The 25,682-nt window shown below is 54.1% G+C and overlaps 3 protein-coding genes across 5 annotated transcripts in view; 2 read left to right on the top strand and 1 right to left on the bottom strand.

The window, feature by feature from the left end:
- TNFRSF13C (TNF receptor superfamily member 13C) overlaps positions 1–25,682 on the top strand; it is a 328,540-nt gene that overhangs the window by 5,963 nt on the left and 296,895 nt on the right. The gene's annotated exons all lie outside the window — the stretch shown is intronic.
- Positions 8,862–17,685, top strand: SHISA8 (shisa family member 8). Its single transcript, XM_007523463.3, has 4 exons — positions 8,862–9,682; positions 12,799–12,932; positions 16,710–16,856; positions 17,084–17,685. The coding sequence occupies exons 1-4, from the start codon at positions 9,171–9,173 to the stop codon at positions 17,470–17,472; spliced, it is 1,182 nt and encodes a 393-aa protein (XP_007523525.2). The 5' UTR covers positions 8,862–9,170; the 3' UTR covers positions 17,473–17,685.
- SREBF2 (sterol regulatory element binding transcription factor 2) overlaps positions 19,802–25,682 on the bottom strand; it is a 70,680-nt gene continuing 64,799 nt past the window's right edge. For all 3 annotated transcript variants that reach the window (XM_007523428.2, XM_060189051.1, XM_060189052.1), the window contains 4 exons: positions 24,860–25,028; positions 22,884–23,069; positions 21,765–21,876; positions 19,802–21,468 (listed from right to left, as the gene is read on the bottom strand). In XM_007523428.2, coding sequence (XP_007523490.1) covers positions 21,248–21,468; positions 21,765–21,876; positions 22,884–23,069; positions 24,860–25,028 — 688 coding nt within the window. In that variant the 3' untranslated portion in view covers positions 19,802–21,247. The remainder of the gene's footprint in view (positions 21,469–21,764; positions 21,877–22,883; positions 23,070–24,859; positions 25,029–25,682) is intronic.

The following is a 25,682-nucleotide window of genomic DNA, read 5'->3' as shown; positions in this document are numbered from 1 at the left end:
CATTTTTTAAAAGAAACTTTTTTTTTCCCCTTTTGTTGTCCTTGTTGTTTATTGTTGTCACTGTTGTTGGATAGGACAGAGAGAAATGGAGAGAGGAGGGGAAGACAGAGAGGGGAGAGAAAGATAGACACCTGCAGACCTGCTTCACCACCTGTGAAGCAAATCCCCTGCAGGTGGGGAGCCGGGGGCTTGAACTGGGATCCTTACTCTGGTCCTTGTGTTTCGCGCCATGTGAGCTTAACCAGCTGCGCCACCGCCCAGCTCCCGATTTCATTCCTTTCTGCGTCTCCAAGTTCCCAGCTTTAATTCTTTGCACCACCATAGCAAGAGCTGGACAATGCTCTGGAGGGGAAAAGAAAAAGAAAAAGGCCTCTGGGAGTGGTGGAATTGTGAAGGTGTGAAGTACCAGCAAAAACTCTGACGGTAAAAAAGGAAGAGAGGGGCTGGCAGTAGCACAGTGTGTTAAGTGCACAAGGCACAAAGCTGAAGGGCTGGCATAAGGATCCCGGTTCGAGCCCCAGGCTCCCCACCTGCAGGGGAGTTGCTTCACAAGTTGTGAAGCAGGTCTGCAGGTGTCTTTCTCTTCCCCTCTCTGTCTTCTCCTCCTCTCTCAATTTCTCTTTATCCTATCCAACAACAACATCAATGGCAACAATAACAATAAGGATAATAGGGCAACAAAACGGGAAAAAATGGCCTCCGGGAGCAGTAGATTTGTAATGCAGGCACTGAGCCCCAGCAATAAACCTGGAAGCAAAAAAAAAAAAAAAAAAAAAGGAAAGAAATTCCTCCTAAAAAGAGAATTTCCTGTCCTGGATCTTGGTCCTCTCAGTAGCTACCCCTCAACCCCCATCACTCATCCATTACTCACACCCCAAAGACGCCCTTGGGACCCAGTCTGGTGGGAGTGACAAACCAGCAGACACAAAGACAGGACAAGCTGATTTCTTGTGAGGGGTGGGAAGGAACCACACGCTGGAGATTGGTGAGTCCTGTGTTCCCATGAGAATCTGCCACCTCTGTGACTCACAGGACTGAGTGCTGCTCCCCATTTTGTTGCTCTTGTTATTGTTATTGTTGTCATTATTGTTGTTGGATAGGACAGAGAGAAATCAAGAAAGGAGGGGAAGACAGAGAGGATGAGAAAAAGCTAGACACGTGTAGACCTACTTCACTGCCTTGAAGTGACTTCTCTACAGGTGAGGAGCCGGGGGCTTGAACTGAGATCCTTACGCTAGTCCTTAGTCCTTGCAATTTGCATCATGTGCACTTAACCTGCTACCGCCTTGGCCCCCTAAGAGTCTGTTTTTACACCTCAGTGGCCACCTCCTGGGGGTGAGGGTTGGGTTTAAAATGTCCTGAGGGAGCAAAAGGAGGGGGCTAATCAAGCAAAGGGAACGCTGTCCCCACAGCAGAGTAAGCACAAGAATGCTCAGGGTTGGGTATAAAGTGGGGAGGCTGAGAGGGTGAGCCTCCCAAGCTCCCAGCTCCGCATTGCTCTGCTCCCTAGTGACCTCAGGAGCCCGGGGAGCCCCCTCCTTCCCACAGGCAGCTGCAGCCTGAGTCAGAGCTGCCTTTCCAGGAGACAAAGGAGCCGAGCCCCCCTCCCCCCAACACACACACACACACACACACACACACACACACACACACTTCTCAGCACTGGCTGCTGCATCTGCACCAGCAGGATGCCCATAGTCCCCTACAGTCTCTGTTTCTTGGGTGACTCTTCACACGGAAATGGAAGACTGGAAGCTGTGTGGGCTTGAGAATGAAACTTCAGATGGCACCCGCAGTGGCAACCCTTCCAGCTATTAGAAACAAATTAACTCGTTCACCCCAAGAACAGACTCAAGAAACTTGAAGAATGGAGAGTGAAACGTTTATTTGATTCTGCAGAATTGGGTGCTCGCTGGCCCAGCCTGGCTCCACCATGTATAACAGCAAGTATTTGTTCCCTAACACAAAATTCCTCCTTCAGTTTCCTCATTAGTTGTGTCCTTTTGGGGATCATAATCTATTTTTTAATATTTACTTTGTTTATTTATTCCCTTTTGTTGCCCTTGTTTTTTTATTGTTGTAGTTATTGTTGTTATTGATGCCGTCGTTGTTGGATAGGACAGAGAGAAATGGAGAGAGGAGGGAAGACAGAGGGGGGAGAGAAAGATAGACACCTCAGACCTGCTTCACCACCTGTGAAGCAACTCACCTGCAGGTGGGGAGTGGGGGGGCTCGAACAGGGATCCATACTTCGGCCCATTAACGCTTTGTGCTAGGTGCACTTAACCTGCTGCGCTACCGCCCGAGTCCTCACAATCTATTTTTTTTAAATATTTTTTATTTTTTTAAATTTTTTAAATATTAATTTTTATTTATTTATTCCCTTTTGTTGCCCTTGTTGTTTTTTTGTTGTAGTTATTATTGTTGTTGTCATTGTTGGATAGGACAGAGAGAAATGGAGAGAGGAGGGGAAGACAGAGAGGAGGAGAGAAAGATAGACACCTGCAGACCTGCTTCACCGCCCGTGAAGCGACTCCCCTGCAGGTGGGGAGCCGGGGTTCGAACTGGGATCCTTATGCTGGTCCTTGTGCTTTGCGCCACCTGCACTTAACCCGCTGTGCTACAGCCCGACTCCCCCCACAATCTATTTTTAATACACCCTTCCTCATTCCTTAGTTATTCAGTTACTGATAGAGAATGTCTTTATCTCCTGCCAGTCTGAGGTTAAGATGGGTGGAGGTAGAGACTGATTTTTTCTTGTAAGATAAAGTGTTTTGTGCAAGTTTGCTGAACTCACTCCCTGGGATGCCCCTGGAGGGTAGGACAGGGGATTAAACACTAAGATAAGACATGTCCTGGGAGTCCGGAGGTAGCACAGCGGGTTAAGCGCATGTAGCGCAAAAAAAAGTAAGGAATGGTGTATGGATCCCAGTTCGAGTCCTGGCTCCCCATCTGCAGGGGAGTCACTTCACAAGCAGTGAAGCAGATCTGCAGGTGTCTGTCTCTCTTTCTCTCACCCCCGCCCGTCTTCCCTTCCTCTCTTCATTTATCTCTGTCCTATCCAACAACAACAATAATAACTACAACAATAAAACAACAAAGGCAACAAAAGGAAATAAATATTTTTAAAAAGACATCGCCTTTTTTTGATCCTAAAACTTAAATATGAGACGAATTTCCCTTCTTACATCATCACCTGAAGTAGGGTTCAGGGCTGTGCGGCTCTGGATATTTTTCCATCAGGGGCTGTCAAAGAGCAACCAGCAGGTGCATCTGGTTATGAGAAAATATCACCATGTGCGAGGACCTGAGTTCAAGCCCCTGCTCCCCACCCACAGGGGGGAAGCTTCACAAGTGGTGAAGCAGGTCTGCAGGTGCCAGCTGGTGTCTCTCTTTCTCCCTCTCTCCCTCTCTGTCTTCCCCTCCCCTTTCAATTTCTTTCTATCCTACCTAGCAAATAAAATAGAAAGAAAGGGGAAAAAAAGGAAAAAAATGGCCACCAGGAGTGGTGGATTCGCAGTCAGTGCTGAGCGCCTGGTGACAATAAAATAATTTAAAAAATAGGGTGGAGGGTAGACATATAATGGTTATGCAAACAGACTCTAATGCCTGAGGCTCCAGAGTCCCAGGTTCAATCCCTCACTCCACCATAAGCCAGAGCTGAACAGTACTCTGGTAAAAAAAAAAAAAAAAAAAAAAAGAGAAGAAGAAGGAAGAAGGAGGAGGAGGAGGAGAAGAAGAGGAAGAAGACGAAGGAAAAGAAAAGAAAAAAACTGGCAGAAGAGGACCTAGGTGAGGTTTAGAGTGTTATGCAGAAAACTGAAAAATGTTACACATGTACCAACTACTGTATTTTACTGTTGACTATAAAACATTAATCCTCCCAATAAAGAAAAAGGGGAGAAGGTGGTGGCACACCTGGTTGAGCACACACATTACATTGTGTAAGGACCTGGGTTCAAGCCCCCAGTCCCCACCTGCAGGGGGGAAGCTTCACAAGTGGTGAAGTAGTGCTGCAGGTGTCTCTCTCCATTTTAACCATCCCCTCCCCTCTCAATTTCTATCTCTACCCAAAATAAATAAATAAAGGGAACGGGTGATAGCACATTTGGTTGAGTGAACATGTCACAATGCACGAGGACCCAGGCTCAAGTTCCCGGTCCCCACCTGCAGGGGGAAGCTTTTTGTGTAGTGCAGCAGTGCTGCAGGTGTCTCTCTGTTTCTCTTCCTCTTTATTTTCCTCTTCCTCTCAATTTCTGGATGTCTCTATCCAATAAAAATTTTAAAAAAAGAAGAAAGAATAAAGGAAGGAAGGAAGGAAGCAGCCCAGCAAGGTAGATGCGCCCACGACAAGTAGAAGATCCGACCAGTGAGTCCAGCTGCAAAGGGAATGGGTCGCAGCAGGGGTCCAGGAGGCATGTGTGGTGGTAAGGTGGGAGCTGGGCCTGCACAGCATTAGACATCTGGGGTATAGGAAGCACTTCCCTGGGCTATGCTATCCTCTCCTTGAACTGAACAGGCCCGCAGGCACCATGAGACTCAGAATGCAGATTCCAGGTCAAAGTTGGTGTTTCCTAGCTGTGCATACTCACAGCCTCTCATTCCCCCTCTCAAGGAGGAATCATCTGACACGGGGTGATCAGACTGGTGCACCCTGAAATGGGGCCTTGGAGGCTCAGAAGGGTTTTTGTCTACAGTCTGGGAGCTTGGCCTAGAGCCTCACACAACAGCAGCAGGCAGCCCAGGGGAGCTCCCCAAAACTGACACACGTGTGTACACACATGCCCACAGTACAAAGAACGCCCTAGGGTCTGAGTGCCCCCCGGCAGCACAGGACAGTGACCACACAGCAGGCTGCTGCATCAGAGCCGGGGGCAGGGCAGGTGCCCTTCATCCTGGGAGATGGCTCCTCTGCCCGCCCCTCAGGCCTGCTGCAGATGCCAAGGGTTATTTTAAGCCTGGATCAATGGATGATTTTTGGTGATACAGGCAGAGGAGACCAGGGTGGCTTCTCCGGCACCTTGCTGTATACTGAGACCCCAGGCCCTGGGGAGGGCAGCCTGGACTGAAGAAGGGTCACTCCTCAGCTGGGTGCTGCATCTCCTCATCCCCTTGCCCAGTACGGGCTGAGCACTTGGGGTGGAATCAGCTGAATGGACAGTCAGATGCCAGGACTCAGGTTATCTGTGGGATGGCTGCACAGTGGACCCCTCCTGTCCCTGGCCCTCCCATCCCGGGCAGCATATTCACCAGGAGAGGGCACGGGCCCCATATGCACCTGGAAGAGGCGGGCATCTGTGACTGCCCATTGAACCCGACTAAGATGAGAGAGGAGTGTGTGTGTGTGTGTGTGTGTGTGTGTGTGTACACACACACGCTAGTGTAGGAGCTGAGGGGGTGAGGGTGGACATCAATGTGTGCGGGGGTGGCCAGAATCCAGCTCGAGCAGAGGAGAGCACAGCAGGTGGTTAGAACATCCTGACAGGGTCAAGGTGGGCTTTAAATGGAAATTCTGGGGTTGGTGAAGTAGCTCACTGGATAGCGCGCTGCTTTGCTATGTGTGCAACCCAGGTTTCAGCCCGGCTTGCATCACACTTATGGAAGCTGTGGTGCTGTGACTTCTTTCCCTCTCTCTGAAAAAGTTAGCCTGGGGCCTGGGCAGTGGCACACCTGGTTAAGCGCACATAGTACTATGAGCAAGGACCTGGGTTTGAGTCCCCGCTCCCCACCTGCAGTAGAGACACTTCATGAGTGGTGAAGCAGGTCTGCAGGTGTCTATCATTCTCTCTCCCTCTCCATCACACCCTCCATTCTCATTTTTTTCTTCTTCTTTTTTTAATTTAATTTTTTTGGTCTAGTTTTGTTTACCACAGCACTGCTCAGCTCTGGCTTATTGTGGTGCGGGGGATTGAACCTGCGACTTTGGAGGCTCAGACATGAGATGAGTCTCTTTGTATAACATTATGCCATCACCCCCACCCCAATCTCAATGTTTCTCTGGTCTATAGAATAAAATGTGGGGGATGGCTGGACACCAGGAGCAGTGGATACATAGTTTAGGCACAGAGCCACAGTGATAACCCTGGAGGAAAAAAAAAAAGCCTGGAGTGGTGAAGCCCTGGAGAGAGAGAGAGAGAGAGAGAGAGATTGAATTAACTGCCAACCAGGACAGTGTGTGTGGTGGTGGGGAGGGGATGGGATGGAGAGGTGCTCAGAAGTAAAGGGAGACAAGGAGTAGAAGGGCTACCAGAAGCGCCATCCACTCAATTCCCAGGAAATCTCCACCAGAAGCAGGAAATACAGCCCCAGTATTCTAAGCAGAATAATAAATTTAAATGAAAAAGCAAGTTTCTTTCAGGGAGTCGGGCGATAGTGCAGAGGGTTAAGCGCACGTGGCGCGAAGCGCAAGGACTGGCCTGAGGTTCCCGGTTCGAGCCCCCGGCTCCCCACCTGCAGGGGAGTCGCTTCACAGGCGGTGAAGCAGGTCTGCGGGTGTCTGTCTTTCTCTCCCCCTCTCTGTCTTCCCCTCCTCTCTCCATTTCTCTCTGTCCCATCTAACAACAACGACATCAATAACAACAACAATAAAAAACAAGGGCAACAAAAGGGAAAATAAATATAAAAAGATTTTAAAGTTTTTTCTTTTACCTAGGCAAAGGGTGAGAGGCTAAGATGGAAAGAGAGATACAGGGAAAATGAAAGGCGCCGTAGCAGTGCCCTAAGGCTTGTGGAACTTCCTCTTTACATTTTGTTCCCATGCGGTGACTAGGAAGGAGTTTGAACCCAGGTCCTTGCACCTGGCAAAGTCTGTATTCTAGAGTCAGTAAGACAGCTCACTTGGGTAGATGCCTGTTTTGCCATGCCAGGCTGGTGCCCCAGTACACCACATGGGAGTACTTATGGCACTAGAGGAAGCGTCCATGCTGTGGTGTTCCTAAAACAAAAAAAGTGGGGTCTGGAAGGTGCCAGAACCTCTCAAGACGATGCCCCAAGTTCAGTCCCTGGCATCTTATATACCACAATGATGCTCTTTCCATCCTCCCAATAATAACCCTCTCTCATTAAAAAAAAAATAATTAAAAAAAAATTTTTGTCTCCAAGGTTATTGCCGGGGCTCAGTGCCTGTACCACGAATCCACTGCTCCTGGAGACCCTTTTTTCTCCTTTTGTTGCCTTTGTTGTTATATCATTGTTGTAGTTATTATTATTGCGTTGCTGTCATTGGATAGGACAGAGAGAAATAGAGAGAGGAGGGGAAGGAAGAGAGAGGGGAGCGAAAGATAGACACCTGCAGACCTGCTTCACAGCCTGTAAAGCGACTCCCCTGCAGGTGGGGAGCCCGGGGCTCAAATCTTTTTTTTTTTTTTTTAACTGTGTGCTCTATTGGGCTAGCACCCAATCAAAAGTTTGACAGCCCAAAGTAAACTAAAACCCCAATTATAGAACACTGTGAAAAAATGACATATTTTGGCATCCTTGTCTCTGGTGATTAAGGCAATTTTATCCTATTTCTTTGATCATCTTTTCTTTTTCCTTAAAACTGTAATAAAGTATTTTGATGGGGACAGGGGCTTCTGGGCAGGCTGGGAAACATGCTTGTGAGTGAAGAGAGGTTGACGACTGTCATTAGCCAGGGCACAAGGAATCACCTGCAGAGAGAGTGCTACAGGGAGGCCACTTCCCTCCGTTTTATCCCTCTAACACTTGAAATTAGCCTGTCAGCACTCATCTCCCGGGCAGGACTTGATCCTCCTTAAAATGTAAATCCTTCTCTTCCTTCACTCCTGGCTTTCAGAAGCTGATCCAGGGCCGAGTGCAGGAAGAGTGCAAAGCAGGAGAAACGCCCCTAGGAGCCCATGGTCGTCATCTTTCAGGAACCAGAGTCTGTTTATTGATTTCTGCCGAGGCAGCCTTGTGCCGGGGACAGGGAAGAACTGGACGCCCCGTCCTTGTCCTCCTGGTGTCCCCACCTGGACGGTGGGACTCACATTACCTGCCGGAGGCGGTTGCCCGAATCTGCCCTCCAGGAGCGGTGTCTGATGTTAAGAGGAGAAACCCAGGCCGGGTGCCGCCGCTCCATCCATCCAGTTAGCCCAGCTCCCCAAATCCTTCTCGTCCAAATCTGGGCAGCCTATCCCAGGGGAAAAGGGCCCGCGGGTCCTGCGGGAGGCGGGGACGGTCCCCCAGCGGCCCCCGAACAAGATGAGCCACTCCCACACACACCCGGGTGGCGGAGCTGTCCCCGAGGGCTCGGGCCGGGCTTGCCCGTCGCAGCAGGGGTGGACTCACCCCCGGGAGGCTGGGGGAGGGGGCGGGGGGGCTCCCCTGGGTGAACGCCGAGCCCCCGGGGGCGCCAAGCGGCCGGTCCTCCGAGCTTGCAGCCACTCTTATTTATCAGGCGGATAAATCTGGGTGAGGGAGGGCAAAGCGCACGCCGCCTGTCACCCCCCGGCCCCGCTCGCTCGGCTCCGAGGGGACGGGAGGGCGCGGGAGGACGCGGGGCGGAAATGACTCTAGCCCGCTGCGGTCCCCGCACCTGTGAGCCGGGGCGCGCCTAGGGCGGCCGCTGTCGCGAGTCGCGGTCCCCGGGACCCGGGCTGAGCCCCCGCAGCCCCCCGCGCCCCGGAAGGTTCGGGGAGGGTCCCGGCGGCGCGTCCCTCCCCCACCTCACCCCACCCCACTCCGCCGCGGCCGCGCTCCTCCCCCGGCTCCGCGGGCGCCCTCCCGCCTCCCGCCCCGCTCCCTCCTCCCTCCCCCGCCCGCCCGCCGGAGCGCGGAGCCCGAGCCGCAGCCAGAGCGCGGGCAGCGCGGAGCGGGCGGGAAGGCAGAGGTGTCGGGCGCCCCCCGCCCCGCCAGGCCCGCACCGCGCCCGCCGCGCCGGAGAGACCTCGGGGACCGCGCGGAGGCGAGGACCTGCAGCCGGCGGGGCGTCCCGGGACACGGTCTGGCCCGCTCGGGTCCGAGGTGAGCCCCGCGGAGGACGCGCCCCCGGAGGTGCGGCCCCGCGAGCTGCGCGCCGAGCCCCACCCGGGCTGGCGTCCCCGAGGCGGCGGGCGGCCGGCGGCCGGGAGCCCGCGCGGTCTGTGCGGCCGGGGAGCGGGCCCTGAGCCCGGTCGGGGGCGGCCGCGCTGCGCCATGCGCGGGGCGCTGTAGCCGAAGGCGCGGGCCCGATGGAGCGGGCCGGGGCGCGGGGGCCGGGGCTGGCGCTGCTGCTGCTGCTGGCGCGGCCGCCGTCGAGCCGCGCGGGAGCCCCCGACGCTCCGGAAGCCGCGGCCGCCCCGGCCACGGCGGCTCCGGCGGCTCCGGCGGCTCCGGCGGGAGGCGACCGCTGCCGCGGCTACTACGACGTGATGGGCCAGTGGGACCCGCCCTTCAACTGCAGCTCGGGCGCCTACAGCTTCTGCTGCGGCACGTGCGGCTACCGCTTCTGCTGCCACGACGGGCCGCGGCGCCTCGACCAGAGCCGCTGCTCCAACTACGACACGCCGGCCTGGGTGCAGACCGGCCGGCCGCCCGCGCGCGCCCGCGACCCCGCGGCGCCCCGGGACCCGGCCCGCGAGCGCAGCCACACGGCCGTCTACGCGGTGTGCGGCGTGGCGGCGCTGCTCGTGCTGGGCGGCATCGCGCTGCGCCTGGGCCTGGAGAGGGCGCACAGCCCGCGTGCACGCCGCGCAGTCACCAGGTGAGCGCCCTCCGCGCCCTCCATCCCCGCACCCCCGCACTCCCCGCACTCTGGACGAACGCGACCCCTCTCTGCGAGCCCTTGACCTCTGGGCGCTGGCCACCTCAAGGTCCCACCCAGGGGGCACGCGGGTCTTGGTCCGGGAAAGGGAAGAGAGAGGACTTGCCTGTAGCCCTCAGCTCGAGCCTCTCCCGCTGCTCCTCCCCTCCCCTGTAGCTGTGACTCAGGTTTGACCTTTCTGGGGTTCTGAAGGCTTCCCCGCCAACAAAGGGCAGAGGCTCCCACTGCTTGGAAAGGGCTAAAGTTGTCCCAGAGTCCGTGTTGCCCAAACCCCGGCAGCAGTTGGCAGAGAGGCTGTGCTTGGTGTGAAGTGGGGTCCTTTTCCTCAGCTGCGAGGGGGCCCTCCGGGGTTCTGTGTCCTGGGCCTGCCTCCGCACCCACAGCCCCACGCACAGACATTGCCTCCAGCCAGCCCGTGTGAGGCCTTTGCCCTCTCCCCCAGTTCAGGCCCAGCTTGTAGCAGCCCTCACACCGTGAAGGCCAGGTGGGGGTGCTGATAGCTTCCTTGGCATTGGCACTCTATACACCCCCTTTCCCCCTGCTCCACCACTCAGCCCACCCTGCCTGAGCGTGGGTAAGCAGGTGGGGCGGCATGCCCAGCCTCCTTACTGCGCTGCTTCTGAGGTGGGGGTGCCCTCATCTCAGTCCAGGGCCCTGCGGGGGCCAGAGTCCGGGCCTCCTGGTCTTGGAATCCCTGACACAGGACCTGTGCTTAACCAGGAGAGGGCAGAAGAAACTGAATCATTATGGGGGGCGGGGAGCAGCCTGGCACATCCATTTGGAACCCACTGAATCCTCGGCCCTGGGAGCAGATCTGGTCCTGCTTGGGAAGAGCCAGTCCATGCTGAGGAGCTGTGTGTCCCAAGCCAGGCTATTGTCCTCTCTGGACTCCTGGTTTCCTTTTCTCCTCTAGGGGGATCTGGGCCTGACTGGAGTTTATGTGGAGGAGTGTTTTGAGCCATCTCCTCAAGTCTTGCCCTCAGTCTTGTCAGTTGGGACTGACAGGCTGGGAAGGCTATCAGAGGACCTGGTGTGGAACTGGCATCTGTCTCCGAGGTGCTTTGTGCAACGGCCCAGAAGCAAGACAGAGTGCAGGTTTTGTGGGTGCTCACCCTCAGGTGAGAGCAGAGAGTAGGTACTCAGGAGGGGCACAGCTTAGGAGGGTCAAGGCAGCTGTGAGATCCTACTGAGTCACAGCCCAACCAGGCCACCCCAGGTGTCCCACCTCCTGTATATTTCCTTGTCAGCCATTTGAGGCCCCAGAAGGAGGGTCAGACGATCTCAGCAGGAGAAAATCATGGGTTTTGGGCACCAAGGCAGCTGGGCTAAAGGCTGGGTCAGACTGCGGGGAAGGCTCAGTCAGACGCTGTTACAGCTGGGTGGGGGCTGGGTGTCCTGATACCCAGGGAGGCGGCTGCCCAAGGTCACACAGCCATGTGAAATCTCTCCCTTCCATGATCTGTCTCTGTATCTGTGCTGGCAGCTACAGGCTAGACCCTAGTAGAAGCCCCTACAACAGGAGAGGAGTTAGGTTGGCAAATAGGAGTTTTAAGGGAAGTGATGGAGGATGGGATATTGTGGGCAGAGTGAACAGTGTAGTCCAGGAGACTGAGAGGATTTTCACAGAGCTTTGTAGGAACAGGAGGCACTCCCAGAATGGCCTTGGAGAGTGGACTCCCAGAAGTGTGTGTGTGTGTTTTCAGAAAACAGGGATATATTAAGAACAAACAAGGATATATTAAGTCTTAAAACAAGGATGTATTTTTATTTTATATTTATTTATTTTTCCCTTTTGTTGCCCTTGTTTTTTATTGTTGTTGTAATTATTATTGTTGCTATTGATGTTGTCGTTAGACAGGACAGAGAGAAATGGAGGAGGGGAAGACAGAGAGGGGGAGAGAAAGACAGACTCCTGCAGACCTGCTTCACCCGTGAATCCACTTCCCTGCAGGTGGGGAGCCGGGGGCTCGAACCAGGATCCTTACGCCGGTCCTTGCGCTTTGCGCCACGTGTGCTTAACCCACTGTGCTACCTACCACCCGACTCCCAAAGCAAGGATATATTAAGCCCATTGTAGTTCTCCCAACCTGTTCTGGGAAGCAACCACATTGGGACCACAGGGAGAACTAACTGTGTGTCAGTACAGGAGAGAAGTGAGGACCCGCCAAAACCAGGACACACAGTGAGGCGCTGGTGGCCAGGACTAGCCTCTAGCTGGGCCAGTGGGAAGCGGGAGGCCAGGGAAGCATCTTACCATCGAAAGACATTTTTTTTGATTTTTAAAATAGTTATTTATTCCCTTGTTTTTATTGTTGTAGTTATTATTGTTGTTACTGATGTCATCATTGTTGGATAGGACAGAGGGCAATGGAGAGAAGAGGGGAAGACAGAGGGGGAGAGAAACATAGACACCTGCAGACCTGCTTCACCGCCTGTGAAGTGACTCCCCTGCAGGTGGGGAGCCAAGCTCTCGTGGGATCCTTACGCTGGTCCTTGTGCTTTGCACCACATGCGGTTAACCTGCTGCGCTACCACCCGACTACCCCCCCATTTTTTTTTTTTTTTAACCAGAGCACTGCTCAGCTCTGGTTTATGATGGTGCGAAGGACTGAACCTGGGACTTTGGAGTCTAAGGCTTGAAAGTCCTTTGGCACCATCACTATGCTGTCTCCCTCGGTCACCACTTTTTCTCCTCCTCTTCCTCTCCACCCTTCTCCTTTTAAAATATTTTATCTATCTATTTATTTATTGGCTAGAGACACAGAGAAGTGGGAGATAGAGAGGGAGAGACATCTACATCACTGCTTCATCACTCTTGAGTCTTTCCCCCTGAAGGTGGTCCTTGTGTGTACTGTCATGTGGGTGCTTAAGCAGGTGTGCCACTGCCTGCCCTCCCCACTCACTGGTTATCACTCTTTTCTTTTTCTTCCTTCCTTTCATTCTTTTAAAGATTTATTTATAGGAAGATAGGAGAAAGAGAGGAAGAACCAGATATCCCTCTGGTACATGTGCTACCTGGGATTGAACTCAGGACCACTACCACTCCTTCTTTACAGGACACTGACAGAACTTCTAAAGCAGCCAAGTCCCCAGGAGCCACTGCCTCTACCTCTGGGCCCACCTCTGGGTAGCTGTGTGCAGGTGCAGATGGGTGATGGCCTGCCCCGGGGCTCCCCCCACAGCAGCACAGGTGAGTAAGCTTATCTGACTGGGCCCAGGGGACTGGGAAGGGTGTGCTGTGGCTCTGAGCCTGAAAGGAACCACCTGCCTCTCAGGTGAGAGTGAGGGTGGGGCAAGCTGATCAGCTCTGTTTGGCAGAGAGGAACCCTTCCTTGCCAAGTTCCTGCAGCCTGTCATCTCAGTGCTGTAAATCTGCGAGGAAGGTTCTGGATACTTAGACCTCTGGCTTTGGCTCTACCTAACCCAGGTCTGTATTCCTCTGAGGACCTTTTCCTTCCTCCCAGTCTCCCAGGTAGGCTTGGCAGAAACTTCCCAATATAACTTTTATTTTTTGCCTTTTGTTCCCCTTATTGTTTATCGTCATTGTTGTTGTTTTTATTGCTGTTGTTGTTGTTGGATAGGCCAGAGAGAAATTGAAAGAGGAGGGGAAGACAGAGAGCGGGAAAGATAGACCCCTGCAGACCTGCTTCACCACCTGGGAAGAGACTCCCCTGCAGGTGGGGAGCCGGGGGCTCAAACCGGGATGCTTAAGCCAGTTCTTGCACTTGGCGCCATGTGTGCTTAACTTGCTGTGCCACCGTCCAGCTCCCTGTAACTTTTTTTTTTTTTGGCTTTTAGGTTTTATGTATTGACTAGTGGGAGAGGGAGAAGGAAGAAAGGGAGTAGGAGAGAGAAGCACATAGTACTAAGCATGAGGATCTGCGCAAGGATCTGGATCCAAGCCCCTGGCTCCCCACCTGTGAGGGGCAGGGGATGCTTCACAAATGGTGAAGCAGGTCTGTAGGTGTCTCTCTCCCTCTCTATCTACCCCCTTTCAATTTCTCTTTGTCATATCCAATTAAAAAAAAAAAAGGGTAGCGCAGCTGGTTAAGTGCACGTGGCGTAAAGTGCAAGGACTGGCCTAAGGATCCTGGTTCGAGCCCTCCGGCTCCCCACCTGCAGGGGAGTTGCTTCACAGGCGGTGAAGCAGATCTGCAGGTGTCTTCCTCTCCTCTCTCCATTTCTCTCCGTCCTATCCAACAATGACATCAACAACAACTAGAACCATAAAACAACAAGGGCAACAAAAATGGAATAAATTAAATAAATAAATATTAAAAATTATTTTAAAAAAAGGGCCGCCAGGAGAAGTGGATTTGGAGTGCCAGCACTGAGCCCCAGTGATAACCCTGGAGGCAAAAAAAAAGTGGGAGGCCGGGCGGTAGCACAGCGGGTTAAGAGCATGTGGCGTAGGGAGTCGGGCTGTAGTACAGTGGGCTAAGCGCAGGTGGCGCAAAGCACAAAGACCGGCATAAGGATCCCGGTTCGAACCCTGGCTCCCCACCTGCAGGGGAGTCGCTTCACAGGCGGTGAAGCAGGTCTGCAGGTGTCTATCTTGGGGAGTCGGGCTGTAGCGCAGCGGGTTAAGCACAGGTGGCGCAAAGCACAAGGACCGGCATAAGGATCCCGGTTCGAACCCCGGCTCCCCACCTGCAGGGGAGTCGCTTCACAGGTGGTGAAGCAGGTCTGCAGGTGTCTATCTTTCTCTCCTCCTCTCTGTCTTTCCCTCCTCTCTCCATTTCTCTCTGTCCTATCCATCAACAACAACAACAATAACTACAACAATAAAACAACAAGGGCAACAAAAGGGAATAAATAAATTAATTAAAAAAAAAAAGAGCATGTGGCGCAAATTGCAAAGACCCGAGTAAGGATCCCGGTTGGAGCCCCCGGCTCCCCACCTACAGGGGAGTCGCTTCACAAGTGGTGAAGCAGGTCTACCGGTGTCTATCTTTCTCTCCCCCTCTGTCTTCCTCTCCTCTCTCAATTTCTCTCTGTCCTATCCAACAACAACGACAACAACAATAGTAACAAGAATACCGATAAACAACAAGGAAGGGCAACAAAAGGGAAAAGTGGCCTCCAGGAGCAGTGGATTCGTAGTGCAGGCACCGAGCCCAGCAATAACCCTGGAGGCAAAAAAAAAGAGGGTGGAGAGAGAAAACCAGAGAATCACTGTAGCACATTTGATGCCAGGATCAAACTCAGGTTTGAAAGTCCAGTGCATTTTTTTAAATTAGTGATTTAATAGTGGTTTAAAAGACTATGACTACAGGAGTATAGTTCCACACTGCACCTACTGCTACAGTTCTGTGACCCCCTTCTCCTCTTTCAGTGATATCCATTATAGTTCTTACAAAGTCTTAGGGAAATTTTGATCATTTTTTTTCTTTCAAATTAATGTTTCAATTCTCTAGATTCCACATATGAGTGAAGTCATGTATCTTTCACCACACTTCCTTCACTAAGCATAATCACCTCCAGTTCTCTCCAAGTTGTCCCGAAGACCACAATACCATATTTTTAAATTGCAGTGTAGTTTTTTTCTTTTTTAAAATAAATTTTATTATCTTTATTTATTAGATAGAGACAGCCAGAAACCAAGAGGGGAGGAAAGATAGAGAGGGGGAGAGACAGAGAGTCACCTGCAACCCTGTTTCACCACTTGTGAAGCTTCCCCCCTGCAGGTGGGGACCAGGGGCTTGAGCCTGGGTCTTTTTGCACTGTAGTGTGTACGCTTAACCAGGTGTGCCACTGTCTGGGCCCCTTGCAGTGTAGTTTTCCATTGAGTATGTCCCCTAACTATTTTATCAATTTGTCAGTGGGGATTTAGCTTACTTCCACGCCTTGGCAATTGTGAATAAAGCAGCTTTGAACACAGGAGTGCATATGTCTTTTTGCATTAATGTTTTTATGTCCTTTGGATATATGCTTAGGAGTGGTACTTCAGGATCACGAGATATTTCCATTTTTATTTGTGTAAGGACACTGTTTTCCATAGAGGCTGCACCAGTGTGCATTCCCCAAAGCTGTTTGATTTTATTTATTTATTTTTGGCCTCTAGGGTTATTTCTGGGACTCGGTGCCTGCACTGCAAGTCCACCTCTCCTGGCAGCAATTTTCCCCTTTTCATTTTTTCCCATTTTATTCAATAGAACAGAGAAATTGAGAGGGGAGAAGGGAGACAGAGAGGGAGAGAGAAAGATAGACACCTGCAGCACTGCTTCACTGCTTGTGAAGTGTCCTGGGGTCAGGTGGGGAGCCCAGGGATGGAGCAATGCTCCTTGCACTTGGAATTATGTGCGCTTAATAGGGTGCACCACTGCCCGCCTCCCCTCAAAACCATTCTTAAGATTCATTTTATTATTCATTAGAGAGGGAAAGTGAGAGTAGGAGGAGGGAGAGAGAGAACCAGAGTGTCGCCCTGGCACATGTGATGCTGGGAATGGAACTCCAGACCTCCTGTTTGAGAGCCCAATGCTGTCTCCGCTGTTCCGCCTCGGGGGCCACATTCAGGTCATGGTCTGTTCCTCAGCCATTCTCTCCATCCAGAGAAGCAGGTCGTGGGACTCAAAGCCTGCTTCAAGCCTGGTATCCCGGCGCATCATCCCTTAGGCCTCCCTAGTGGCAGGGCCAGCTGCTGTTGACCTTATTCTCTGGAGAGTAAGCCATAAGACTGGGTACAGCTCAGCCGCCCAAACAGCCTTCATAGGGTTTTCCTTGAGCTGTAGTTGAGGAAGCTGGTGTAGCAGTATGGTGCTCGGTGTCTCCATGTCTCTCTCTCTCTCTTTTTTTTTTTTGTTAATTTCTTTATTGGGGAATTAATGTTTTACAGATCGACAGTAAATACAATAGTTTGTACATACATAACATTTCTCAGTTTTCCATATAACAATACAACCCCCACTAGGTCCTCTGTCATCCTTCTTCCCATGTCCCACTTATGATTCACCTTCCTGCCCACCAGACAAGAAACGCCTCAACAGTGCGACTCTGGGGTCAGCGACACCTGGGCCCCCGCGTGGCCCCCGGCTGCAGGGCGGCGGCAGCTTGACACTCCAGCCTGACTTCGCCAAGTACGCCACCTTCAAGGCCTGCGTGCTCAAGGCCGCAGGTGAGTGGCTGGGCTTGGGACCAAAGCGCCGAGTCCACTGCACCCTGGGTGTCCAAGCACCTTGTTTGCAAGGCTTGGGGGTCCGGGCCCGTGTTTCAGTGTGGTGCCTGCACTACCAGCCGAGGTGTGGCGACCTCAGTACAACCGCCCAGCAGGGCTCTGAAAGCCCCGCCCCGCAGGCCCCGCCCCCGGCACTCAGGTCCCGCCTCTAACCCCCTGCCCCGCAGAAGCCGGCCCACAGGACTTGTCCCAGCGCTTTCCAGCAACCGAGCCCGCCCCGCTGACCCTTCCCGCGCGGGTCCCGCGGCACCCGGAGGACTTGCCCGCGCTGCTCGAGGCCTGTCCCTGGGCCCCGCCCGGCTACGCACCGCCCGTCGGCTCCGTCCCGTCGGGACACTACACCGCCTGGACAGCCGGCCGCCCAGCGCGGGGCCCCCGCGGCCCCCCGACGGCTCAGGCCTCCCCCGCACCCCGGCGGCCCGGCCACGCGCCCCGACGTCAGTTCAGCGCGGAGAAGCTGCCCGAGGCCTTGAGCGCGCGGCCCCCAGGCCTCTACGGCGCGGGCCGCGGCCCCCGGCACCTGAGCACCAACAGCAAAGCCGAGGTCACCGTGTGAAGACGGGGGTCTCCCCAGGCAGCGCTTCGCTCCAGCCCTCTTGTGCGCTGCCACTGCGCCTCAAAATAAATAAATAAAAAGAGCTACGGGGGCCTCGGCGTTGCAGACCTGAGAAGGGACACACTGGGCCCGGGGCCTAGGTCCCTCATGTAAATAAACCCCTTTCTGGCTTCCAACCCCGAGAATAAAGGAGCCACCTTAGCTGGGAGAGGCGCTGATGGCGGGGACATTGGTCATTGACTGGACAGACGGCCGTGCGGGCAGAGGGCACAGCATGTGCAAGAGCAGAGGAATGCTCCCGAGAGCTGGCGGCAGGCGTCCTGGGAGCAGGGAGAAGTGGCTGTGAATAGCAGTTGTAATGTGCATGCCAGTGGAGTCTTGGCAGAGGGGGCAGCTAGTCCCCAGCCACCTTGAGGCTGGGCACAGGGGTGAGGGTTGCTGTGAGGATCCATGCCCCTCACTGGGGTCAGCCTCCTTCAGCCAGCTACCCCTCTACAGCTTGACTTGGCTGAGGCTGGCTGCTCTGTCTCACTGATAGTCTGGCCCTGGGCCGGCCCCTGGCTTGCAGGCCACTTGGCCAGCTTGGCCCAGAGCCACCCCCCCTAATGGGTGTAGGCAGTGGGCCATGCAGACAGCTGGTACCCAGGATGAAGTGAGTCTCCTCACAGTAGCTGCTGTGGGGAACGGGTATGGAATGCTGGAGTGGAGTGTTGGCAGTGCTCCACCTGGGTGCTCACACCACACTTGGTGGTACTGCCAGCAGCCTGTGTGCATGGAGTTCCTCTGTGCCAAGAACTGACAGGGAGGTTATAAGATGGGCTATGCTCATTGTGTGACCTCAACAAAGCCACCTATTACATATCACCTATTTCACTTTCCCTTCCGTGTACCCTGAGCTTGGTATACTTACCATTTTTAAGATCTATTATTTATCAGAGAGAGAGAACCAGAGGGGCCGGGTGGTGGTGCACTTGGTTGAGCGCACATGTTACAATGCACAAGGACCTGGGTGTGAGCCCCTGGTCCCCAGCTGCAGGGGGAAAGCTTTGTGAGTGGTGAAGCAGTGTTGCAGGTATCTATCTATCTCCCCCTACCCTCTCAACTTCTAGCTGTCTCTATCCAACACACACACACACACACACACACACACACACACACAGACACACACACACACATATATTTTTTAAGAGAGAACCAGACCACCACTCTGACACATGCAACGCTGGGGGTTGAACTTGGGATCTCTTGCTTGAGAGTCCAATGCTTTACCTACTATACCACCTGCCAGGACTTGGTATACTGTTCCAAATAAATGATCACCATCTACTGTTGGCTCAGTCCTCACAAAAAACCCTATGGGTGTGGCTTTACAGATGTAGTCATCAAAGTCTTGGGACCTAGCAGAATCCAGTGCCCAAGGTCCTGCCTGCAGTGAGGGTCTCTATGGCTTGAAGAAGACAACTCTCAAACCCTGGTAGTAGGATGGTTGCTGGGCCTATCTGCCAGCTGTGCAGAGCTGGAGGAGGGGGTGTGTGTGCTGAGTCATGAAGCCTGCTGAGGCTCACAAAGGGATCAGGCTCCTGGGCACATTGGCCACCCACAAACACCCACTCGGTGACGCAGGTCCTAGCTGGGTTGTGTCGAGAGGTGGGTATGACCTCTGCTCACTTCCAGTCCCAGGGGCTCTAGGCTTCACCTCAGATGGCCAGGCTGAGACATGGGCACAGCAACCACTGGAAATGGGCATAACTGTGGCCAGGGGCCAGCTGCAGCTGAAGCCCTGCTGGCTACTCTGGCCTGGGTGTCACTGTTGCTTGCTCAGCAAGGCCAGGTGCTCCAGCCTCCAAGCTCGTTCCCATGTGGCACCTTTCATCCCACATCTCTCTATGGTCTTGGTCTCCAGTGGTGCCTGATGGCCTGTCATCCCCAGCAGGCACTTAGCAATAAACTCTATTTGTGTGGTACCATTCAAAGTCCATGGGCACAAGTCAAAGGTGTGGCTGGAGTGTCCGAGAGCTCACTGCCAGGGAGGCTGGGGAAGTGAAGGGGCTGCCCATCCAACAGGAGAGATCTCTCTCTGAGGGGTTAACACAAAATGGCTCAGTAGCCCAAGGGCCAGCACTAAGTGCTGAATACAGTGCTCTCTCACATGGCCAGCCAGCAGCGGGAGGGCCAGGTGAGAAGGGTGCAGGCAGACTGGGTGACACCTTGCAGGGGCTGCTCTGCAGAGGGAGGGGCTGTGCTCAGGTTTGGATCCCTGGAGGTTGAACCATGGAGCCGGCTGGCTGGTTGCCACAGCACTCATACTACAAACCCTCACACCTAACAATGAGAGGTACCAATTTGTGTTTATTGAGTAACCGTGTCCAAGACACAGTGAGGTTCCACATCAAGGAAATTATAGGCACACACAGCCCCACCCCTTCAGTGAAAAATCACACCTCCCACCCCTAAACAACAAGAAAAGGCACGGTATATACATAAGGGCTGGGCTTACCCAAGAGCAAGCCATAAATTATGGGGGACAAGGGTCTAGGAGGGGCAGGAGATAGAGAGGAGGTGAGGGCCAAGCTGGCCAGACCTGGCCTGCATTATGAATCGGGGGAGTGAGTCCCTTCTCATTCTCAAGGGGATGACTCATGGGAGGGAGGGCAGCCCCTCTGAGCCTCCCAGGAGATTCTGGGGTCTCAAGCAGTCCTCAGGTCCTGGGAGACACGAACTCGGAGGAGGCACCAAGTTAGGGGAATCAGTAAAGAGGGTCCACAATCCTCCCAGGACCCCTATCAAGACAGGCTCTCCTTCCTAGTACCCACCTTCAGTAACCCTGTGTTCACCCTGAAAGGGGGCTTTTGTCACTGGGGAGGGTTGGCGAGTCAGTCCTCACCACCCTGGCTTAGTAGGAATAAAAATGTCGACTGTGGAGGTAGGAGTTGGGGTGAGAAGGGACTGAGAACCTATGCTGAAGGGCCCTGGTCCCCAGTCCCAATGGGTGACTTCATCCTCCCCACCCCCCAGCTTGGGCTGACATCCCAGGGGGTGGGTGAGTGGGAAGGAACAGGACAATTAAATAAGATACCATTTATTTTTTAAAAAATTAAAAAATAATGCCGACATTATTTCATCCGTCCCCAGGCCTGCCCCTCGCCTCCCACCCACCTCCCTCCTGGGGCTGGGCTCCCTCCCTTGCCTGGCTGTCCTGTGTAATGAAGAGAAAACAATGAACTGGCTTTGTCAGGCACAGGGGAGGAGGTGCAGACCAGGGAGAAAGAAAGATGCCACATCAGCTCAGCCCTGCATCATGGCAAACCCAAGCACACTAATATAAAAACACTCATAGAAAAAGAGGGCAGGGGCATGCTGGGTATAGTTTGAGGGCAAACTGCTCTGGAGCCCAGAGACCTATGTCTCCCAGGACAAAGCTAGATTAAAAAACAAGGTAGCAGGAAAGGGGGGGGGGGGGGCGCGCAAAAATCTTGGGAGAGCTGGCAGCAGGGGCTGTGGGCTTTCACATCAGGGGTGTCTCCCCAGTTCCTGCCTCCCCCCACCAGTCTTTCTTCTCAGGCTGATGGGCCCTGGACCATGAGAGTGGACCCACAGCCAACTTCCCCGGCTCTGCCTGGAGCTGCACTGGCCTGAGGCAGTCCCAGTCTTGGCGGGAGACAGCTCAGAAGACGAGGCTCCCAGAGGAAGGAGACAGAGACTGAGACAACGGGAAGAGGTAGAAACTGAGGGAGAAGGAGACAGAGACAGAGATGGGGGAGGCAGCTCAGGATGCTCAGGAGGCAGCTATGGCAGTGCCACCCCCCAGCTTGACGATCATCTGCTGGCAGTCGTTGCAGGAGCGCCGGTCTCCCACCTTCTCCAGAGTGCGAGCGGCCTCGGCCAGTAGCACGGCCCGCTGGCCCGGGGAGGAGAGGAAGGACAGGGGCAGGTGGCGGCAGGCCAACAGGATGGCAGTGGCCCGCTCTCGCTGGCCAGGCCAGGAATCCACTTCTCCTGTGGGAGTGAGACACACGTAGCTACTGCCTGCTACAAGCTGCCTGGAGGCAGGTGCTGTCCCTAGAGCCGCCCCCGCCCCCCTTCTCGGAGGAGGAGGAGTACCTGGCTCCTGAGCCCATGCTTCTTCCCCAGCTAAGACCTGAGAAAGGACCCTCACCCACCTGACAAGTGCCCACCCACAGTGCCCTCATGGGCCCACTTTGGAGACTCACTGAATCAAGTCTGGGATTCCCCGTGTTTACACAGCACCCCAGTTGCAACAAACAGAAGTGCTGGGCCCACAGCAGACTCACCGTGCTTGGTGCTTTGGGCTGTGCGCCGCCGCAGGCTGTGCTCCAGCAGCTGGTGGGTACGTGTGGGGCTGGCTCCCGCCATCAGGCGCACAGTGGCTTCATGCAGGAAGAGCTGGGAGGTACAGGGGCATGTGCAGTTCAGCCCAGAGTCCCCACTGACACCCCCCTTTCTCCCTCTTCTGTCATCTGACCAAACCTCTCCTCTCCACACTACCCTGCCCTGTGTATCCCCTGGAAGCAGCCTGTGTCTTCCTCATTCTGAACCTCCTTCTCCACCCCAATAAGCTAGAAGCCTGGCTGAGTGGCAGGAGCAAGGCATGGAGCCTGGAAAGAGGAAATGGAGCACCCTCCAAAGTCTGTGACCAAGGAGGACAACACCCGCTAGACAGGAAGTCACTGGGACAGGAAGTGAGGCAGGATAGACGGAGTGTGTGGGGAGAGCGGGGACAGCTGTGCTGTAAGGGGAGACTGACCGCCCATTTCTAATGAAGAGTCATAGGTGAAAGCCTGCACCTCTTCTTTTAGCTTCTCCTGTGCCATGGTGACGCGCAGGTGATACCAGAGTTCAAACCTGGGCTGCACACATCGTAAGGCTTGTGCCCTACCAGGTGGGCCTCCCCTTGGCTCCCTCTAACTCTTTTTTTTTAAATGAGTCATAGGGGATAGAAGCCAGAAGCAGGGCTTGAGTGTCCTAAAATCTCAAGTTTTGTTGGTTTTTTACATTTTATTTACGTGGTAGGACAAAGAGAAACTGAGAGGGAAGAAAGGAGGAAAGGGAGAGGAAGGGAGAGAGTTGCAGCCCTGCTTCACTGCTCATAAAGCTTCTCCCCTGTGCTGGGGGGGGGGGGGCGCTAAGGGAGGATGGAGGCCTAAACCTGTCTCCTTGTACAGTGTAAAGTGTGTGCTTCACTGGGTGCACCACTACCCAGCCCCTCAAGGTTCTTTTATTCCTGAACATCTCAGCTAGTGGGGAGGGACTAGACTTCAGCCCCAAGGCCAACAGCAAGATGTAAAGGTCTGCAAGTCTCTGGACTCATCACTTCTCCCTCCAGAGTGAGGAGTGGTCTTCAGGGCTAATTTACCCGCTGTATCTGGTCTGAGATTCCAGATGGACTTTACCTTTCGGTAGGCTGGGCGGAAGCTGTGTGCCAGCCTGCGAAGGCTGCCCAAGTCCCGCTGGAAGCCAGTCAACTCAGTGCCAGATGCATGGTATGTCTCCCCCAGGGCCTGGCTGGCACCGGTCTGCTTTTGCCAGAGTGCTGTCCGCAGTGACAGTAGTAGATCACAGGTCAGCAGCTGGACTACCTGCGGGGTGAGCCAGGAGGGAGACAGGTGAGAGGTTTATCACTGGGGGAAGGATCTCAGCACCTATAAGGCCTTCCCAGAAGCTCTGGAGGATGTGGGGAGTCCCACATGGAAAGTCCACAGTAAGGTAAGAACAGCTCTAGGATGAACTGGGGCTTTTGCCTCCCGTCCATTCCATGGCTCCAGTGGCAACTTTGCTCTCTTTGTTCTGCAGGTGAGGAAATCGAGGTTCCTAACAGAGCAGTAGCTTGTGAAGCTGTGCAAACACAAGTGGCAGGGGCAGCAGTAAAACCCTTCTGAGTGTGACAAGCTCCATCTCCTGGAAATCCAGTGCCAAGGCCCTGGCCTTATAGAGGCAACATAGCCTGGAGGTGGGGAAGCAGGAAGCAGCCCCAGAATGCAGTGCTGCCAGGTTTAGACCCACTGATTTGGCTCAGCAGCAGTTTTCTCCCTGTCTTACTACATGGGCCTGACACATGACGCAGCCCTTTTGAGCCTCAGTTTTCTCACCCACAAAGCAGGTACCACCGCAAAGGCTGTGTCATGAGTACTGTGTGTAAGCACTGCATATAGGCACCATTCCATGCAGTCTAACAGTGGACCTGATGCAGAGCACTCACAAAACGAAGCCCACCACACTAGGCAGCAGTGAGGAGACAGCTAAGTCCTTTCTGGATGGGTCAGGAGTGGCCCTCTGCTGATGGCCTCCCCTGGGTCAATCTTCATGCCACCTGTCTGGCTTTCCCTTTCTCCACAGTGCCAGGGAAGACCCTTGGCCACACTGTTTCCTGGTTGCTGGTGGTCTCAAAGGGTCATAGATGAGCCCCACCCCCTCCATAAAATCTGGCACTTCTGAGGTGAATTGGAGACAGCACCTGTGGGTGGGGGTGGATCTGTCCCGAGGGCTACCAGGCTCCACAGGATCTCACTCTTCTCTCACAAAGCGGCCACCCAGGAGCCCCAACTTTCCTCATTCTCCAGACCAAGCTGCAACTATTCTCTCAAGAAGACTCTTCCACGGGAGGCCACACATGCACAGGTGAGGTGTGACTCCCCTAGACCATGGCCCTTTCTATACACTGGCTGTCCTGACTCATTTACCCCTGTGCTCAGGGCCACTGATGACCTCTGGTCATTGCTGGCCTCACCACCTGGGAACTGCGAGGGGTTCAGTCTGACTCTCTAGAACACGCCTGGCTTCTCCTTTTCTCCCAGATGAGCAGATGATACCTGACTCCCAATCGTGCGCATTGCTAGTCTCCTGTCTGTCTTCAGAGTGGACATTCCTTGCAACCATGTGGATGGCTGTGCCCCCTCACAAGGCCTAGATGGGGAGTCTCGAGGGCTGGACAGGCCTCTGTGATGCACTGTGGAAACATTGCACGGGTACTGCTAGAACATGCAATGCAACTACAATGCACCACAGCTGCCTGCTAGGAGGTATGTGGACTCTGTGGGGCCAGTTGACTGGGAGGGGACGTGCTCCATTCCAAGGCTGGTCTGTGGGGGCCTGGCATGAATGTAGGGTGCGACCCACTGAGGTTCACTGTGAGCTGACAAGGCTGAGAAGCTGCAGGGCTGGGACTATGGATCTTAGGAAAGGTGTTAATGGAAACAGGCTTGCTCCTAGAATGAAAGGGTACCCACCAGGGCCAAAAGGTATGTTTAGGGGAAGAGGGCTGCCAGCCTGGCTTCTGCCTCTGAGATAGCCTCAAAGACTAGAGAAATTCAAGCTGGGTCAGGTGTGTTCTAAGCCACCAGAGCCAAGTACCAACCCCAGGGCTGCTTACCTGGTTGAGGGTGGGGTCACAGGTGACCCCACTGACATTGAGGCTGCTCCATAGGTGGCTGCTGGCCCGTTCGCAGTGGCAGAAGGCATTCTGTGGGCCATCTACCTTCCCAGAGAGCGAGGCGTGCATGGCTCTGCAGGTGTAGAAGATGGCCTTTACCAGGGGACTCCTAGGTGTAGAGAGAAAGGCAAAAGGCAGGTTCAGTGCTTGTCATCTGGGCAGGGTTAGCAGAACCCCCCCCCCCCCCAGCTCACTCTGCCTGGATAAGTGGGCCATGTCAACTCAAATGCGACCATGATGGCTCTAGATCAGAAACGCCAGATAAGCGAGGGTGGGCTTCCTACCACAGCAACACAACTCAAGGAGCCGAGAGAAACCCAGGCTTTGGCAATGCAGCCTGGACACCCCAAGTCCCTGTGCCAGTGCCCACAATCTAATGAGGGCTAACACTGAATCACAGTGCAAGGTAATGCAAGCATGGGGAGGCAAGTCAGGCAGAGGAAGGGTGGTGTCTTAGGAAGGAGGTCAGTGATTTCTTTTCAAGAAAGTCACACCGTGGGGAGTCGGGCTGTAGCGCAGCAGGTTAAGCGCAGGTGGCGCAAAGCACAAGGACTGGCATTAAGGATCCCGGTTCGAACCCCGGCTCCCCACCTGCAGGGGAGTCACTTCACAGGTGGTGAAGCAGGTCTGCAGGTGTCTATCTTTCTCTCCTCCTCTCTCCATTTCTCTCTGTCCTATCCAACAACGACAACAACAATAATAACTACAACAATAAAAACAACAAGGGCAACAAAAGGGAATAAATAAAAAAAAAATATATATA

This window comes from Erinaceus europaeus, chromosome 4 (assembly GCF_950295315.1).
Source record: "Erinaceus europaeus chromosome 4, mEriEur2.1, whole genome shotgun sequence".
Classification (NCBI taxonomy): domain Eukaryota; kingdom Metazoa; phylum Chordata; class Mammalia; order Eulipotyphla; family Erinaceidae; genus Erinaceus; species Erinaceus europaeus.
This window is presented reverse-complemented; position numbering and strand designations above follow the sequence as displayed.

Excerpts from the sequence above, each read along its gene's own strand:
- SHISA8 (XM_007523463.3), top strand. The coding sequence starts at position 9,171 with ATGGAGCGGGCCGGGGCGCGGGGGCCGGGGCTGGCGCTGCTGCTGCTG. Across the intron at positions 9,683-12,798 it reads GCACGCCGCGCAGTCACCAG|GACACTGACAGAACTTCTAA; the intron begins GTGAGCGCCCTC and ends CCTTCTTTACAG. Across the intron at positions 12,933-16,709 it reads CTCCCCCCACAGCAGCACAG|ACAAGAAACGCCTCAACAGT; the intron begins GTGAGTAAGCTT and ends CCTGCCCACCAG.